This window comes from Chroicocephalus ridibundus, chromosome 18 (genome assembly GCF_963924245.1).
Source record: "Chroicocephalus ridibundus chromosome 18, bChrRid1.1, whole genome shotgun sequence".
Lineage (NCBI taxonomy): Eukaryota > Metazoa > Chordata > Aves > Charadriiformes > Laridae > Chroicocephalus > Chroicocephalus ridibundus.
Genome location: NC_086301.1, coordinates 5132729 through 5149847, shown reverse-complemented (window position 1 = coordinate 5149847; position 17119 = coordinate 5132729). Strand labels below are relative to the sequence as shown.

The 17119-nt window shown below is 56.7% G+C and overlaps 1 protein-coding gene across 19 annotated transcripts in view; it reads right to left on the bottom strand.

The window, feature by feature from the left end:
* Positions 1-9431: 9431 nt before the first annotated feature.
* IGSF9B (immunoglobulin superfamily member 9B) overlaps positions 9432-17119 on the bottom strand; it is a 45219-nt gene continuing 37531 nt past the window's right edge. For 7 of the 19 annotated variants that reach the window (XM_063355045.1, XM_063355048.1, XM_063355049.1 and 4 more), the window contains 4 exons: positions 15613-15734; positions 14885-15197; positions 12390-14609; positions 9432-12209 (listed from right to left, as the gene is read on the bottom strand). In XM_063355045.1, the coding sequence (XP_063211115.1) occupies positions 14974-15197; positions 15613-15734 (346 nt within the window). In that variant the 3' untranslated portion in view covers positions 9432-12209; positions 12390-14609; positions 14885-14973. Of the gene's footprint in view, positions 12210-12389; positions 14610-14884; positions 15198-15612; positions 15735-17119 lie in introns of those variants that run through there. The other 12 variants (XM_063355043.1, XM_063355036.1, XM_063355037.1 and 9 more) reach the window with 12 other exon arrangements.

Here is a 17119-nt window from a genome sequence, read left to right as displayed (position 1 = left end):
AGGGACCGAGCTCCCACGGCCGTGCACCCACCGCTCCCTCCCCAGCAGCGCACACAGGGCATCAGGGAGAGCCACCGGGTGCATTTTCAATAAAAAGATAGCATCTTCCAGAGCTATTGGAGTGATGATTTAAACATGAAGTCAAAGTCAGTAATGGTGTTGTCAGAGCTGTAGCGGTAACTCCAATCAATAATTCACTGACCGGCAGTAACTGTGCCTCCAGCCAGACCTACCCGCGGTGGGCACGGCGCTTCCCCCCCGGGCTGGGACATCCATGCCCTCGCCTTGCTGCGACCCCCTTTCTCCCTGCCAGCATCACCCCCACTGGCAGCAGAGGTTTGGCCCCCACCAGGGCTGGGAAAGAGCAAGGGGCCAGACCCAAAGCTCTGCAGGAGGAGGAGGAAGAAGAGGAGGATGCCTGGCTCCAGGGACGGAGGTGAAACAAATTCGTTACCTGGGGGCATTCAAAGTGCTGGGAACGCTGTTGGTGATCCCAGCCCAGGTCTTCCTCTTGGTTCCTGTACCCTCAGAGAGGCCCCAAACCAGCTCCAGGAAGTCCCAGTTCCCCCTGTGGGGCTTAAAAACCCTGCTGAGGGACACCTGTGTGACCCCCACCCCAGGCCCATCAGCACAGCTGAGCCCCCCACCTGCACCGGGGGTACTGGGGGTCCATGGCTGCCGTGCACGCCAGCACACTTCTCCCCCACCCAGCGAGCATCCCTCACCCCCGCGACACCCTGCCCCTCCAGCCCGTGACCCGCACACCCCTTGATGAGCTCCCACAGCATCATTGAGCTACACAAATGCCTCGGTCACAGCCCAGCGACCTCCTATTTGTCACTCACTTCCCTCTAACGCAGCATGAATCCGCTCCATCCCCTAACACAGGATCCAGGCGGGGGGGCTGGCTCCCAATCTCACCCCTCCACCTTCTCGCAGGGCTTCATCAAGCAGGGAGCAAAGCTGGGCAGGCTGGTGGGGGGCAGCAGACGGTCTCTGCCCACCCTTGCTGGGGCACAGGGTGTTGTGGCACCCACGGCAGGGAGGTCCCCAGCCCCCTCACTGGTGGAGTACCCAGGGCAAACTGGGAAAGGCAAGGGGCTGTCCTCCACAGCCGGTTTTGGGGAGCGGTGCGTGGAGAAAGGTGGCTGGGCAAGGGATGTGGCCTTCCTCAGCATCCCTGCCGACAGAGGGGGTTTGTCTGGGGAGCCCTGGAGCTGGTACCCAAAGATGCTGCACCCCCCAGATGCAGCCAAAGATGCTGCATCCCCGACACACTGAGGGGTGCGAGGGCAGCACATCATCCCGCGGAGCAGCCAGCCCCCAAAAGCCATGGTTGCAGGAAGGCTGGGGGGGATGCGACGGGGATCCCGGCACTGGGGGGGTCAGCAGGGAGGGCTCAAGGGAAAAATGGACAGGGGCAGCCCCTCCATCCCAGCCCCACAGGGGGATACGCGGAGGGCAGGGATGCTGGATGTGGTCGAGCGGCCTCTTCTCCCTGTCTCCTGGGACTTGGCCTCCGACAGCGCCAGGAGCTGCCGAGCTGGCAACGCCACCTCGTGGCACGGCCACCGGCGAGGCCGGGGACAGTGCGGCACCGCACGCCGCACACCGCACGCCGCACACCGCACACCACGCAGTCCTGGAGGAGGCACACGCTCCGATGGTGCACACAGACTTTATTAGCCAGGGAGCTGCCTCCGGATGAATCAGCGCCGAAAAGGAGGAAAAAAGGCAGCTGGTAAAGGGGAGCGGAGAGCGGGTCAGCCTGGATAAAAGAGGGGGGCGAGAAAGGGACGATGCAGCAGTGGATGGGGATGGATCCCTGGTCTCAGGGGACCCTGTGAGGAACCCGGCTCCCTGCCCAGCCTTGTCCCCATCAGACGGGATCGGGGGCTCTCTTACTTCCTAGTTCTCTCTCGGCAGCAGGACCTGGGCATCCGTGTCCGTCTCGGTGTCCAGCTCGGCTTGGCCCTCCAGCCGGGATGTGCTGCAGCAAGCCAAGATTAGGGGGTTGCGCGGGAACCCCTGCCCCGGGCAGGCGGCGAAAGGGCTGGATGTCCCCCAGCATCCCCCAGCCCTTTCTCCTTGCAGGGGAATGGGGGGTTTGAAGCCCGTGGGCTTTAATTCCCAGGAGCAGGGCAAATGGGAACCGAGGGCTGGCCAGCCAGATCGCACAGGGTGTCTGGGCGAGGGGAGCCCCGGGGAACGTGGCAGCCCCCCGGAGGCTGTGCTGTAGGGGGGGGATGCTCACGAGTTCCGCATTTGCTCCAGTGCTTCCTGCGCCACCTCGTCCCCCCGCACGCTCAGCGCGGCCGACCCGGGTTTGGCTGCGAGAACCCCGCCAGCCCCCTCAGGACCTGCAGCCCCCGCCACCGAGCTCACCAGGAGGTGGCACGTCCCACCCCGTCCCCAGCCGGTCCCGGTGGGCACCATGGGCCTTTACCTCTGCCTCAAGGTCTGGATCGTGGTGGTGTCCTCCAGGGCGGAGTGGCTGAGGGAGCGCTGCAGCGGCTGCTCAGCGAGAGCCGCGTTATCCTGCCCAAAGCGGAGGGGGACGAGGTGTTCAGGGCACGAGGGTGGACAGACCCTGGTCACGGGCACGGAGGCAGGGTGGCTGAAGCTGCGTACCTCCGAGGGAAGGTTTCTCACCCCCCAGGACCCCCTCCAGCCCCATCACCTCCCCGCTCCACCTTGCTGAGCTCCCAGACAGTGCCGTGGGGCACGGCCACCCTCTGCCCACGCATCCCAACCTGGGGGTCCGGCTCGCTCGCCGCCAGGCACGCCGGAGGAGCCGAGGTGGACTCTGCCCGCTGCGGCAGCATCCACCTGAACAACCTGGAGGTCCTGTCTTCGATCTGCAAAGCCAGCAAAGCCACCATCAACTGCAGGCACCCCGGCGGGAGGCCCACACATTGCATCCCGACCCCCAGGCCTGCCTCGGTGTGAAATCCTGGGAAAAACTCCCTGGATTTAAATCCTGGGCTCCCCTGGGTTGGCACCGGCTCACCCTGTGCCGCCACTGCTCCATCAGCGAGACCGTTCCCACCTTCACCCCAGCGGTACCCTGGAAGAGAGGTGGCCGCTGAGACGCCCTGTCCCAGCCGGCGTTTAGAGGGGGGGGAACCTGCCACAAAGCCCCCAGTGCCACCAGCAAAGCCCCTTCCCTGCCCCACCGCTTACTGGGGTACCAGCAGAGGGGAAGGGAGCACCGATGCCTTTCCGTGCCAGGATGTACAACAGCCACGTGGAAATGATCATCCTGGGTGCCCGGATGGTCCCACCGGGCACCACCAATGCCCCAAGCATTATTGGGTGGGAGATGGAACCGGCGCTGCGGCAGCCGTGTCCCCAAGCAACGGGGACAAGGGAGGGCTGCGGAGAGCAAAGCCCACCTTGGGGTACCCACGGGAGCACCCAGCTACAGGGCTGGGGGATGTAGGGTGCAGGTTGCAGGGGTTTTTTTGTGACCCCTCCTATGAGTGTGGCCGAATGGGACAGCAGAGGGAAAGAGGCGTTTTGCTGAAAGCTGGAGAAACCCAGCAAGAAGCCCCATGTGGCTCCGTAGCTCATGGAGAGCCACCAGGCGAACCCACCCTGGGGCACCCCAAGGCACAGGAGGGCACCCCATGGGATGCTCAGGGCAAAGAAAAGCCCAGCATCCTCCCGCATCCCCAGGGAGAAGCATCCTCTCCGCAAACATCCCTGGGGCAGCCCACCTCCTCCCCATAGCCCCCACCCCAGTGACATCGCCAAGCCCTTTTTCGTTTTTTTTTTAGCAAATGTTTATTTATATCAAAATACAAAACATTTCTGAAGCAGGGTGATGTTACATGAGGAGCAAGTTAATCGATTCCAAAACCCATCATTCTCCTACAGCATGGCTAGTTGTACGTAACATTGCAACACTGCCAGAATTTCTTATAGTGGGTACATTAAAATTAAAAAAAAAAAAAAAAAACAACAAAAAAACCCCAAAACCAAAACCAAACAACCAAAAAGTCAATCTATGAACATGCAATGTTACCGGCGATAAATTGTTAAGTACTCAGCAGGCCTTAAAATCCCAACAGGCAGAGACCGAGGGCCCGGCTACTCCCAGTAAGGCAGGGCTTCAAACTCTCGTTTCTTCCAATTTTTGTTGGCTTATTAGCATTTACTCATTAGCTGACAACAGTCCAAGAGCCAAAGGGACCCAGCTTTCTTGGCAGAGCGGGATTATTGCTCAGAGCTACCAAAGCAGACCCAGCCCCCGGGGAAGGGCAGGGACGGCAGGGCGAGAGCCGGGAGAGGTCTGCCTTGGCCAAGCGCTGCGGAGATCGGGCTGAGCTGGAAGATGCAAACCCCCCTCCCGTGGCTAAGGCGGGGGGCTGAGTGGGCTCGTTATCCCCTTAGAGATGAGCTCCGAGTTTGCCCGACCGCTGCCTGCAGTGGGGGGGCCAGGAGGTCTCGGTTACCTGCCCGGGGCAGGCTAGCACCCAGTCGGAAAGAGAGTTTGGGGTGAGGGACCCCCAAATCGTGCCCCTGGGGAGCGATGCTGAAATTTGGCTTTCCCTTCCCCGCGGTCCCGGATCAGGTCCGGCCGTTCCCGGGGATGCCAACGCCGAGCACGCCGCCTCCGGTCCCTCCTGCTGGCATTTTACCGGCCTTCGCCAGCACAGAGGCCAAGAGCAACAATACAGAGATACAAGAGAGATTATAGAGAGCGCGGAATAAGTTTCATATAAGGCTTTGGTACAGCACCATCATGTCAGATTTATTTGTAAATCGTTTACAGAAAAAAAAAGCTTACTGAAAAAATAGTGTTTTGTTTCTTTTATTATTTTTTTTTAATTTTTTTTTTTATTATTTTCTTCTTTTGAGGAACATACCTGAAGTTCAAAAATTAACCCTCTAGTTGCCATCCGGGCTCCCATCAGATGCTATTTTTGCTGTGTGCAATTGGAAAAACGAAGTGATTGGAACCCAAGTCCCACTAACCTGTTACACAGCCCCCCCCCGGCCCGGGGCTCGCAGCCTCCCAGCCCAGGCAGCGGCCATCGGTTCGCAGTGCACAAGTCAGTAAAATCAACACCACAGAGATTCGGCTACTCACTTTTTAGTAAAAATTAAAAAAACAAAAACAAAAACAAACCAAAAAAAAAACAGAAAGAGAAAAAAAAATCACAACAAACATTATGGAACCAGCGGTACTAAAGTTTCCTTTATTGTTATTGTTATTAAAAAAAGTCAGGTCCACTGGTTTCCATTGAAACAGCACCAAAGAGCACCCTAACGTGTGTTATACATTGTAATACTCGACATTCAAGAAATGGAAACGAGGTTGGATGGTCTAGTCTTTAATATCCATAGGCAAGAAATTCTTCTTAAAAAGAGGAAAAAGTTGTCCCACGCAACCAGAGACCTGTTGGGTCCGGAAGAAAATCCTGCCTTATGGCAAAACACTATGGAGTTAGGAAGGAATTAAATCAAGAGCTACCTATGGAGGTCTACGAGGGTTCAGAGGCTCTACAAACCTACCGAAGAGGATTAAAAAGTCTGGGCTCCCCTGAGGGAGCCAGGGATGCTCCCCCGGGAGAGTTGGAGATGCTCCCCCAAGGGAGCCAGGGATGCTCCCCTGGGAGAGCTGGAGATGCTCCCCCGAGGGAGCCAGGGATGCTCCCCGGGAGCTGGCGCACAGGTGCGATCTCCGAATGCCCTAAGGATGGCTCGAGAAACCTATGGCAATGTAGGTGTTTCCAGGAGGATTTCTATAGGGCTTTCCCACGAGGAAAACACAAAGGGACCCGAGTCCACGCAGCCGTATGGAAGGTCCTGCATCCCCCCCGGGGCTGCGGAAGCATCCCTTGCCTGCTCTCTGCTGGCCCCGTGGAGGAAAAAAGAGAGAAGTTTGGCCTTAAAGTGCACGTGGGAGGGCAGGGAGTGGGTGTAGGCATCTCCCACCCAGCCAAAACCTCCCCAAGCGGAGACAGGCGCCTTCCCGCATGGCTCTTCCCACCGTTCCCAACAGCCCAGCGGGAAGAGCCTGGGAGGGGGCAGGAAGCAAATATCCCCCCCCGAAAAGCAAGCTCGCGCCAGATGTGCACGCAGCTGCGGCGGATGGAGCAAGTGGGGTGGCGTGTACGAACTAAAAATGACTAAACCCAAGGGAAGCAGGACGATGCTGTCGGCGCAGCCACCCCCTCGTCCCCCAGCGCCCGGGGAGGAGCAGCTCTTTATGTGTCTGTTTGGCATCCAGAGGGTTAACGGTACTGTGGAAAGTGTGCTTTGTAAACATTTATAGGTGTTTTTTTTCTGTAAGTGATTCCGGGGGAGATGGGGAAAGGAGAAAGCTGCCCGCCCCCCAGCCCACCCCCAGCAATACCCCAAAGCCCCACCGGCTGGGGCTGGGGGGCAACGCAGCCCCCCAAAAGCCCAGACACGCACCGGCGAGAAATCTCATCCCTTCTCTTTCTCCTCACATCCTTTTTCTTTCCTTTTTTTTTTTTTGTTTTTTTTTTTTTTTGTTTTTTTAAACATATAAAATACTCACTTATGTATTTACCGCTAATAAATGCAAGTTAGTCCCATCAAACATGCTTTGCTTCGATAGCAAGAACTGGTGCTGAACAAATCTTGGCTGGATATTAAAAACATCCCCCCCCCCCCCAACCCTCCACCCCCCTCCCCTCAACGAAGAAGACAGAAATATCATGGAAAATACAGGTGACACCTACGGAGGACACGGTGCCGCTGCGAGGGGGGGCATTACATTCGTGCCTCAGCCTGTCGGGGACATCTCGGGGATGTGACAGTGGCGGGGGGGGGTCCTCTGCCCGTCACCGCAGGGATGGGAGCACCCGGGGTCCGCGCTGCCATCCCCTGCCTCGCTGCAGGGACATCTGAGCCCCAAAACCAGCATTTGGGTCCCCCGCGGGGCCAAGGGCCGTGGGACACAGCCCCGGGGGAGCAGGAGCCCCCCCTCACCGCTGCCCGAAGGCGATCCCCAAATCCTGCCCCAAGGCAGGTGGAGGGGATGGCTCACCCGGCATCACTCCCTCCCAAAACTGGCTCCTCTTCCCCTCACCGCCCGCGTGTACGTTGGGAAAAGAGGGGCCGGGGGGGTTGGCACGGCGGGTCCGTATTGCTTTGCAGAAAAAGCCCCGAGCATCCCCGGCACTTTTCCCCACCGCGCCGGGGTCGGTGCCGTTTCACCCACCGGGGATGGGGGGGGACAGGGAGAATCCCGCATCCCACCCCGGCACCCAGCTGGGTACCAGCAGCCTCCATCGCACCAAGAAAAACCCTGATGGACGGAGATCTTGTATTTGTCGTAGAGGTATTGACATGCCTACGGAGACGGTGCCCTGCTCCGGGGGGGGGTTGGGGGGACCCCACCACAGCCACCCAGGCATCTCTGCGGGGTCCATAAACCATGCGAGGGTTTCATAAACCCTAAGGATTTATGAACGCGGTGAGGACGGGTGGCCGACAGCCCCCGGCGAGGTAGCGGCGTGGGGAGCCCGTCCCCGCAGCGTGTCCCCCCCCGGGTCCTGTGCCACCCCCGCTGGGTTACAACCTTCCCCGCTGAGAATAGCGCCCTTGGAGCTGAAATTTGTCTTATTTCTCTGGAAAAAAGGAAAAGCAACCAAGCAAGACACAGCCCTCGGGTGGAAACACCACCGACCTCGCCACAGCACCGGGCAAGCTGTCAGCAAACGGGACGCCCGGGCTACCCCCTCCCCGTCCCTGGGGTTTTTTTCCCCCCTTTTAAATGTTTTCCCTATGGAAACAGCAACGCAACAGCAAACAGCGGCGACAGGACGGCAGCCGGAGCCAGCGGAACCCCCCTTGGAGCCCCCACAAACCCCCCAGCATTGCCCAGCCCTCCCTCTCTCCCTCGCCACCGTATTGCTCAAACAGCACTAGGCATGGATACAAAAATAAAACAGCTATGTGACTTAGATATATATAATTAATTTTTTTTTGTATATATATATATATTTGTATATATATTTTTGTCTATTTATAGGTGGATGGAGAAGCAGCGAAGCCGAAGCGCAATATAATGTAAAAATACTCGCTCTGCTCCCGCTGTCCGGACTCTCCCCACCTCTGACAGCCTCTCTCATGCTGCACAGAAGTTTCTGACACCTATGACTAAGGAATTATTTTAAATATTTATTCTCCCCCCCTTCTAAAATAGAAAGTAAATATATATTTGTTTAATTTTATATACAATGCAGTTTCACTACACCAATATCATTTCTTTAGATAGAGATACTGGGGCTCATTTCTCAAGTTCGTTTTGTTTTGTTTTTTAAATATAAGTGCTAGGGGGGGGAGTGGGTGGAAATCAGAGGAGCTTTCAGACCACAGGACTGCCTTGTCCCGGGAAGATGGGCACCCCCCTTTGCAGCCCTCTTGGGTCCCCTCATAACCTCAGAAGAACAAGAATAAAAGCTCCCCCTGGGAGAGGAATTGTCATTTCGATGGCAAAGCGAAAAATCTGGGCAAACTCTCCTCCTCAGGGGATGCCAGCCCCTCCCTACCGCGTGTCCCGCCCCGCTGCAACCAGTATAAAAATCCTTAGCTACCTTTATAACGCATGCTTTCGACATCCGAACCCCTTCGGCCTGGACCAGCCCCTCTGCCCCCCGTTTTTCTCGCCCACCCCCTCCCCAGGTACGGTCCTTTGTCCATCCATGCACGTATCAAAAGACAGCCAGAGCCCTGGGGACGCTCATCGGCGCGTGTCCTGAGGTCACCCAGCATCGCTGGACAAGACGCCTACTGCCACACAAATGACGAGGAACAAACGGCTTAGACAGCACAAACCTGCTGGTCAAAACACATAAATGGGGGAAAAAGAAAAAAAAAAAAAAGAGAAACACAGCACCCGGGGAGGGAGACAGGCTCCCACCTCCAACCGCTTCCCAGAAACCAGCAGCTCCGCAGCGGTCCCCACCACGGGGGGACGTACAGACTGACGGAGATGAAGTTCAACGCTAAATTTCTTCTTTTGCTGGCACAGGCGGTGCCACATCAGAGCTGCCACCGCCGCCTCCCCAGCCTCCAGTACTTGGCTCACCTCCTTCCCCGACAGATTTCGGCAGCCACCTCTAATGGGAACAAATTGTGCTTCCCAGCCTCTCCTCCCCGGCAAACACAGGCAGAGAGGAGTAACGATATCCATCCAGCAAAAGGAAAAAAAAAACCAACCCAAACCCTAAGCTGAAGGGGGAAAATGGGAGTAAACATCCTGTTTTCTTTAAGCGTTACCTCGTGCCCAGATGGCACGGGGATGGGCTCCTGGAGAGCGGTGGGCATCCTGCCTGAATTTGGCCGCCCCCGTGCCTGGAGCCGTCGGACATTTTGCCAGTACCGGCTCCAGCACCGTTGGTGAATGAATCCCCTTTATGCTTCAGATCCTAAAAGTGCTGCTAATGAGGTTTGAAAAGAAAGAAAAAAAAAAAAGCCACTGTGAAGAACATCTCGTCCCGCCAAGGAGCCACCGCTGGGACCGGCTGGCACGGCCAGCGCCGTGTTCCTCAGCCCCAGAGACAAATTTAGCCACGTCCCTCTCTCATCCCTTCTGACTCATGCTTCTCCGGGAAGAACAGATGCAAAGCCAAACGCTTTCACATGAGTAACCGGAGAGCAGCATCTAGAGGGACTTCAGGGAAGGGTTTCTGCGTGGTGGTGCTTTGTCTTTAAACGGCTGCACCAGAGATGAGGCAAGGTGACGTCTCCTGCCCATGTCATGCCCCACGCGCGCTGGACACGCAGAGGAGAGGACCCGTCACTCCTGCTTCCCAACACCACGGCCCAGGGGTGAGTCACATACAATGAACAAAGCAGAAAAAATAAATGGGGGGAATAATAAACAAAAAAAAACCCCAAGCGATCTGGTTGTGTGCAGCAGGGACGCCGCTCTGCCTGTCCATTCCCAAGTCGTCGCCCCCCTGGGCTCCGGCTGCTCCCAAGCCCAGCTTTGCCCATCCCAATCCCCCCCCCGCCCTCCACCGCGGCTCTAAACACTCTCCCCTAGAGACAAACATACCCCCGACATGCAAATCTACTGGACTTCTGCATACCTACCTATCGTTACCCTACGCTTCTCTATGTATTTATATCTCATATATACAGTGCATTTTACTCTGGTTCCTTGAAAAGGTTTCCTTCCACAAAAAAGCATCGACTCCGCCAGCCCGGGGCCGCAGCGAGCCCGCGCGGGACATGGGGAAATCCCTGAATGCAGCCCAAAAATACCCCCAAAACCAACCCAAAACTCGGAGAAATCCCAAATCTACATCACTGCCTGGAGCAGGAAGAGGAGAAACCGAAAGGCCGGGCAGATTGTGCCCTAATGCGAACCGCAAGGTACGAGCAGCAATAAGTCGCAAAGGCGTGTGTCGTGCCCGGATGCCACGAGACATGACTAAGCCCTGCCGGGACTGTGCTGAGCACAAACCCTGAGCCCTCAACACCCCTGGAGGTAGGTACAGCAAAGCTGTTATTCCCTTTACATTCCCTTTATAGTGCTATATCCAACCACCATCACGCCTCCAGCCTTCCCCCAAAGCGGGGGGCGCTGACCCGGCTGACAAGGGAGCCCACCAGCGACCCAAAACAGCCTCCCAAAGTCACGAGTGACCGACACACGGCCAAGACAATGAGCGTCCTACCCTGGACAAACCATCACCTGCTCGAACAGACCCTCCCCACCACCCTGCCGGCTCAACGGGGACCACTCTGAACCAGGGGGGGACCTACGCACGCACCCGGCGAGACCCCAAACCACGCCGGTGGTCGGGGGATGCCGGTGCCTCCCACCGAGGGCTCCAGCCCAGCTTCATGCTCTAGGTCTGTGGCAGAGCTGGGAAAAAACCCCGGGACCCTCCAGGTCCCCCCAATCCCCACAAATCCACCATTCCATGTGCCTGCGGACGCAGTTAACAGCGGGCAGAGGAATGGAGCCCCACAAGCGAGCCCTGACCGCTCCCTCTCTCCCCTCTTACTAACTTCCATTTTCATTCACGCCAACGTCACAAAACCAAAACCTCGGTGGCTTTGCACAGCAAAGTCACCTTCAAAACGGGCGGCTCCGATTGCAGCTCCTGCGGGAAAAACCAGGCAAAGCCCCACCATCTGCCCGCAACGGGACGGGTCTGATGGAGAGGGCACGAGGGACGGCCCCCCACGAGCACCCCCTCTTTCCGAGGGCTCTCAGCGACACCCCTGTACCTACCTCTCCGCGTTACCTCCCCCTGCTCGGGGTGGCTGAAGCCTGCAACCCCCCCAGCCGCACAAAAACGGCGTCGGAGCATCCTCACCACAGCCATCTCGCAAGGACCAGCCAAAGCCTGGCTGATGCCCGCCACGGTGATGCCTCAGCGGAGCCCAGGGATAAACATTCTTGCGATTTGGAGGCATTTTTTTTCCACCGTGGCCCAGGATTTTTCCAAGGGACCCAACGAAACACAACGCGCTTGCACCGTGCAAGGAGGAATCGTACGCTTACTGATAAAGCAAGAGCCGTCTACCTCAGACAAGCTTACAAAATAAGAGAGTTTGGCCCAGGAAGATAAAAATCAAGATATATTTTGCAGCATGAAAGGAAAAAAGAAAAAAAAAAAAAGAAAAAGAAATAATGAAGCAGCAGCAGCTGTGTTTGCAAACCACCAAAGCGAAACGGAGTTCAAACAGGGATGAAATGGGGGAAGCGTTTGGCATCGTCTGACACGGCTTCGGTGTCCCAGGTCCGCGGGAGGAGAGAGGAGCAACCCCCTGCAGGGCATGGAAACCAGAGGGCTGGGAGAAGCGAGGAGGTGGCCAAAGCAAGAGGCGAAGCCCGTCTGCCAAAGCGCGGCCTGAGTCTATCGGAAGGTAACTCGGTCTAGCGGGGAAAGGAGTTAAGGATGGTTTTAGGGAAGAGCCGCTTCCACGAGGCGCCCGGGCGGGATTTCCCACTCCAGCAGCGTGGCAGGTACACGGCTGAAAGAGAGAGGGCTGCAGGCTCCAGCCTCTAAAGGTCGAAGACCATGAAAAGCAGGGGGCCCAGCGGCTCAAAACACCTGCAAAAGGAAAACAACTCTCAAAAGACTGACCCAGCAAGCCGGCGCGCTCCATCAACCTTCCCTGCACTCCAAGTCCTCTAGAGCTCCTTAAGACGGGATGGGGGCACGTCCCGAGGTAGCGACCTCAAGAGCCTGAAGACACCGCCGTGCCTGTACGAACGGGTGTCATAAATAGTTTGGAAAGCACTCAAATGAGGAAAAAAAACCAACCTTCTGTTAGAGAGGTTGAGGCAACGAGAGCGAAAGGAAGAGCAAGTCGGCCGCGGCAAGGCCGGCACAAAGCCTCCATGCCCCCCCTCCCCCCGAAGCGGGATGTCCCCCGATTGTCACCTGTGCGTCGGGAGGAGCCCGGCTGAAGTTACCGGTGAGCTGAAGTTAGCCAAGGCAGAGTTTCCCCCGCTGCCGAGCGGGCGAATGGCATTAAATCAATTCAGATCCGAGCGGATTCTAGGGGAATCCCTAAAAACACACTCAAATAAAAGAAATCCGCAGTCATACTGTTAGCGAAGTTGAATTCTCGCTCTGAGAGTCGAGGGTCTTACGTCAGGTCACTCGTCACGTACTCAATGAAAAGCCCTGGTGCAGGCTGGAAAGAGAGGGGCATTTCTAGGAAGACCCCCCCCTCCTTCCTGAGACAAACCCGCTCACGGTTTGAAGACTGCCTACACAAAGTTGTTAAAGCTCAGAAATATCTCGTTATCGATTTAGAGGACTCGTCGTCAAGCGGTTCAAACCTAAGTCAGGGCTTGGAGACTGGAAAAGACGCGGGGCTCTGCTTTTTGTGGCGGCAGGTTTCCAAGCATCCCGCTGGAAATAGGAAGCACAGCCTCTAAAATCAGATTATTTCTAGGCAGAGCGATAAACAGGCTCCGACCTTAAAAGCTCCCGGGGAGCGTGGCGTGGTCGGAGAGCCGTATCCCCGACCGCCCGGCTTGAGAGCTCACGTCTTTCTCCAAACGTCTAAGCCCTTCGAGGTTCAACCAGCAGCAACAGCAATAACCAAGGCAAAGCAGAATTAAAGGCGAGATTGGAGAATCTCTTGGCAATTCTACCTGGGAATAAACAAAAAGTTTCACATGCAAATGGAGAGCCTGGGGCAAAAAACATGCCTACAGGCTCTTCGATTCTCCTGTGACGCTTCTCCTACAGCCTGAATCCACTCAAAGCAAGAATATCCACATGAAACACTCGGTGTTTTATTCCCAGGCAGGCTGGAGGGTTTAGCACTTTACCGCAGAGGAAGAAGTGTGCAAACCTGGATGCAGCGGTTGATTTTACCACTTCAAAAAAAAAAAACAAAAAAACAAACCTCTAAATATTTTAAAGGTAGGGATCACTTGGTATTAGCGCTCAGCATTTACGTAGGTAGCACTTGCAGTCTGTCAGCGACCAAGCGCTCGTCCAAAGTGCTCAAATATGACTTATGCCCATTTTACAGATGGGAGAACTGAGGCACAGAGAGGTTGAGTGACTTGCCCAAGGCCACGCAGTCAGAGAGTGGAGGCAGAGCAGGAAAGCGAGCCCGGCTGTTCTCGGAGCGGGCTACACCTTTCCTGCTTAATAAATAAATAAATAAATAAAAAGGCCTATGCAATCCAGAAAACCACCGGCCGCCAAACCTACCCTAAGTATTTTGAAGAGGAAATACATTCTGGTGAAGAGTTAGAACAGCGTTACCGAGAGGGGAACAGCGGGTCTCCTCGGATGGGGCAAAGGGAGGGACGCAACCCCGGCAGGCTGGAGCAGGAAAAAAAGAAGGGGAAAACAGTGAAACCATCCGCAACGCATTTTCTAAGCAGACGCGAAACGCTGGGCTTAGCTTTGCGCGGTCGCTCCGAGGAGCCATCCGTCTCTCCATCCGCAGAGCTGGGGGTTTTCCAGCCGCTCTCGCCCGGGCTCAGCGTCTGCCAATGGAGGCTTTTGGGACCAGGCAGCCAAACCCCCTCCTCTCACACACCTGCGGCAGCGTCTCCCCGCTTGGCGGTTACGAATAGAGGTTACAAACGTTACCGTAGTACGAAATCACATTACCACACAGCACTGAACAACATTTGCCGCAGCGATACACGGAGTGTCGGGAAGAATTAAACGAAACCACCCTCATCAAAGCGGACACGCACCGGACTTAGGGGGGGAAACACCCTTGGGTGAAAACAGTCCCAACACCTGCGTGCTCGCGCAGTGCCGAGTACGCGTTTAACAAGGTTCAAATGCATTTGTACAGATAAAGAGTGATTTCTCACATCTCAGACCGATTCCAAGGCTCGGGGTCTTTCTGGTTTTCTCTTTCAGAGATAGGTAAGGAAAGATGTCACGGTTGGTTTTGTTGCTGTTATCTTCACATAAAAGGAATGCTGGGAAGGGGGAGGCAGGGAGATTTTCACAATTAGAGCTTTCCTGGGATTATTTGGTTGTGGTTTTATCATAATCAGATTCATGGGATTACCAGTTCCCGTCTGGGTTGTTAGTTTCTTGTCAATTAATTACACCCTGTGTCATTTAATTTCTTCCGGCGATTGAGGGCCAGCTGCTCAATTCCACATTTTCTCCCTAAACGCGTGCCGCAGGAGCAGATATCAAAAGCTCCGTCTACGCCTTTTTAAGCCTAGAGACCTCTTCCGAAACCGAGGTGCAACACCCCATCCCCCCCCAACCCCCCGCTTCCCACCCCACCGAAGCCATCCAGGGGTGGGGGAAGAAGCGGATCCGAGGAGCGCCCAAGCCCCAGGCATCCTCCCCGTCCCCCCAGCCCTGCCCCAGCGTCCCCCCAAGCTCGTCCCCACCACGAGCCACCGAACCCCCCTGGTGGTGTAGGGGCGTCCCACCCTCTCCCGTCGCCTCCGTCCCCCGGTGGGTGGCGCGATGTCGGCTCCCTCCAACCCCTCCTGTTTAACCTTCTCGGGCCGGCGCTAGGCTAAAGCAACGTGGCGTGGCCGCCGGTGTCGTCGTGGTCCACGCTGTTGAGAATGGCTGTCTGGTCTTCGGGGAGCTGCCGGTGGCAGAGGTCGTCCTTCAGCGCCGAGAGGCGGGCGAAGGGGTCCTGACGAGGGTGTCTCTTCTTCTTGCGGAGGCAGACAGCTTCGTCAGGCGACAGTACCTGAGAGCTGGGAAGGTGCTGAACCTGGGAGGCAGAGCCGTCTGGGGGGGAAGAGAAAGCAGATGGGAGTGGAGCCGGCAGAGCACCCTGTGTGCCCGAAAAGGGAGGTGATGGCCAGCCTGGCCCCCAGCCCGGCCGCTTGGTGAGAAGGGAGCGCGTTGGGCATCAGGGAAAATTAAATTAACGCTCCTTTAAAAAAAAAAATAGCAAATCCAAAAAAAATCACTAGAGATGGGAGATGGATGGAAGGGGAACCCAGTTTGGAGGCGGGGGGAAGCAGGGGAAGGACAGCCTGTGCGTGAGCCATCCCTTTGGGGGGCAGGGGTGAGGGCAGGATCCAGGAAAGGGCTTGGAGACACGTCCCACCGGCGCCGGAGCCAGCAGAGACCTGCACAAGCTCTGCCCCCGGGGTGACAGAGGGGATGTCGTTGGGGACCGCGGGGTCCTCGCACTCACTGGGTTGTTTTCTGGATTTCGAGGAGCCCTTGGATGACTTTTTGGGCTTCTTTATCCGCTGGTATTTCAGAGCTTCAAGCCTCTCAGGTGCAGCAGCGTCCCCGGACGGTGATGGACGTTTTCTAGGAAGGAAAAGCAGACAGGTGCCGTCAGCGGCTCTCGGCTACACTTGGGCCTCTGGACATCCCCGGCGGGGGATCGCTCGACCCCAGCCAGCTCTGCCATGGAAAAGGAAAAGGTGAGAAACCCGGGGCTGAGGGAGCGGGACCAGCCAGGCGTGCCGGAGCAGGAGGCAACAAGGTGGCCTGTGGCGAGGTCCCCGCTGTCCCCCTGCATCTCCTCCAAGTTGCTGAGCGGCGCCGCAAACCCGGCCGGTCCCACCGGCAACCTCCAACGCCGGCCCCGCAAGAGAGCTGCCGGCACCCCAGCTCACCTGCCTGCCATGCCAGCACCGCTAAACAAAAAAGGACGGGGCAGATCCTATGTCCGATAAGGCATTTCTGGGAAGTGGTGGGAAACCCCTTGGGATGGAGAGAGAGAGAGAAAGAGAGGAAGAGACAGGCAGAAGCGGCACGGCAGCGTCGAGACGGGCACCATGAGCCACTCTGGGCGGACAACACCGGCGCCACAAACAGCAGGGAGGCAGGATCCTGCCCGGCCCCGCTCCCACGGCCAAAAAAACCAGGAGCCACATGACAGACAGGGACACAAAGGGCACACGCCGACATGGCTGGGAGCGGTATCTCGCTCCCAGGTCCCTGCTGTAAGCGACAACAGAAACGCGACAGCACAGGAGCATCTACTCCTGAACACCGGGAGGCTGGGAGCTGGGTTTTCTTGCCCCGCGGGACAGGACATCGGAATGAAAACACTGACAAGGTCTTATTGCGAGGGACGAGGAGGGGATTTGCAAAGGGGTGTTTCCCGCAGGAGGGCCAGCAGTTGTAAGTGACAGTTTCCCAGCCTTAGTCCCTGAGAAACCCTTCTACAGGAACCAGCTCGAGGTTAAGTGGTCTCCCCTTCGCAAAGGGTTTTTTTGGCTCTATTTTCTTCACTGTACCTGTTTTTCCCATCCAAGGATCGGAGAGTACGACTGCTGCAGAGAGCAGGGCAGCGGAGGAAAACCTTCTCCTTAAGAGAGCGGTCGGTCCAGCTCTCATCTCTAACACATCACGGCATCCCTCCCTCTTGCTGCTTTCCCATTGCCTTCCCCCTCTCCATTTTACTTTCATGTCCCCCCAGGTTGCACCAAGACCTAATGTCGCAGAAGGAGAAGTCTGACTCGAGGCAGCAGAGGCCACAGGTGACGACCTGGGATCAACCTGAGTCACAACAGAGCAACCTGCACACAGGGTGGCCAGAGATGACAGGGGAAGCGTCCACAAAGCGCTTTTCATTGCAATAAAGCCAATGCTCGAAGCCAGGCTCTGGAGATAAAAGCCCGGAGGTTTACACCAGCGTGCCTCTAACAAGCCTGTCCTACCCTTCAAAGGAGGAGATGACACTC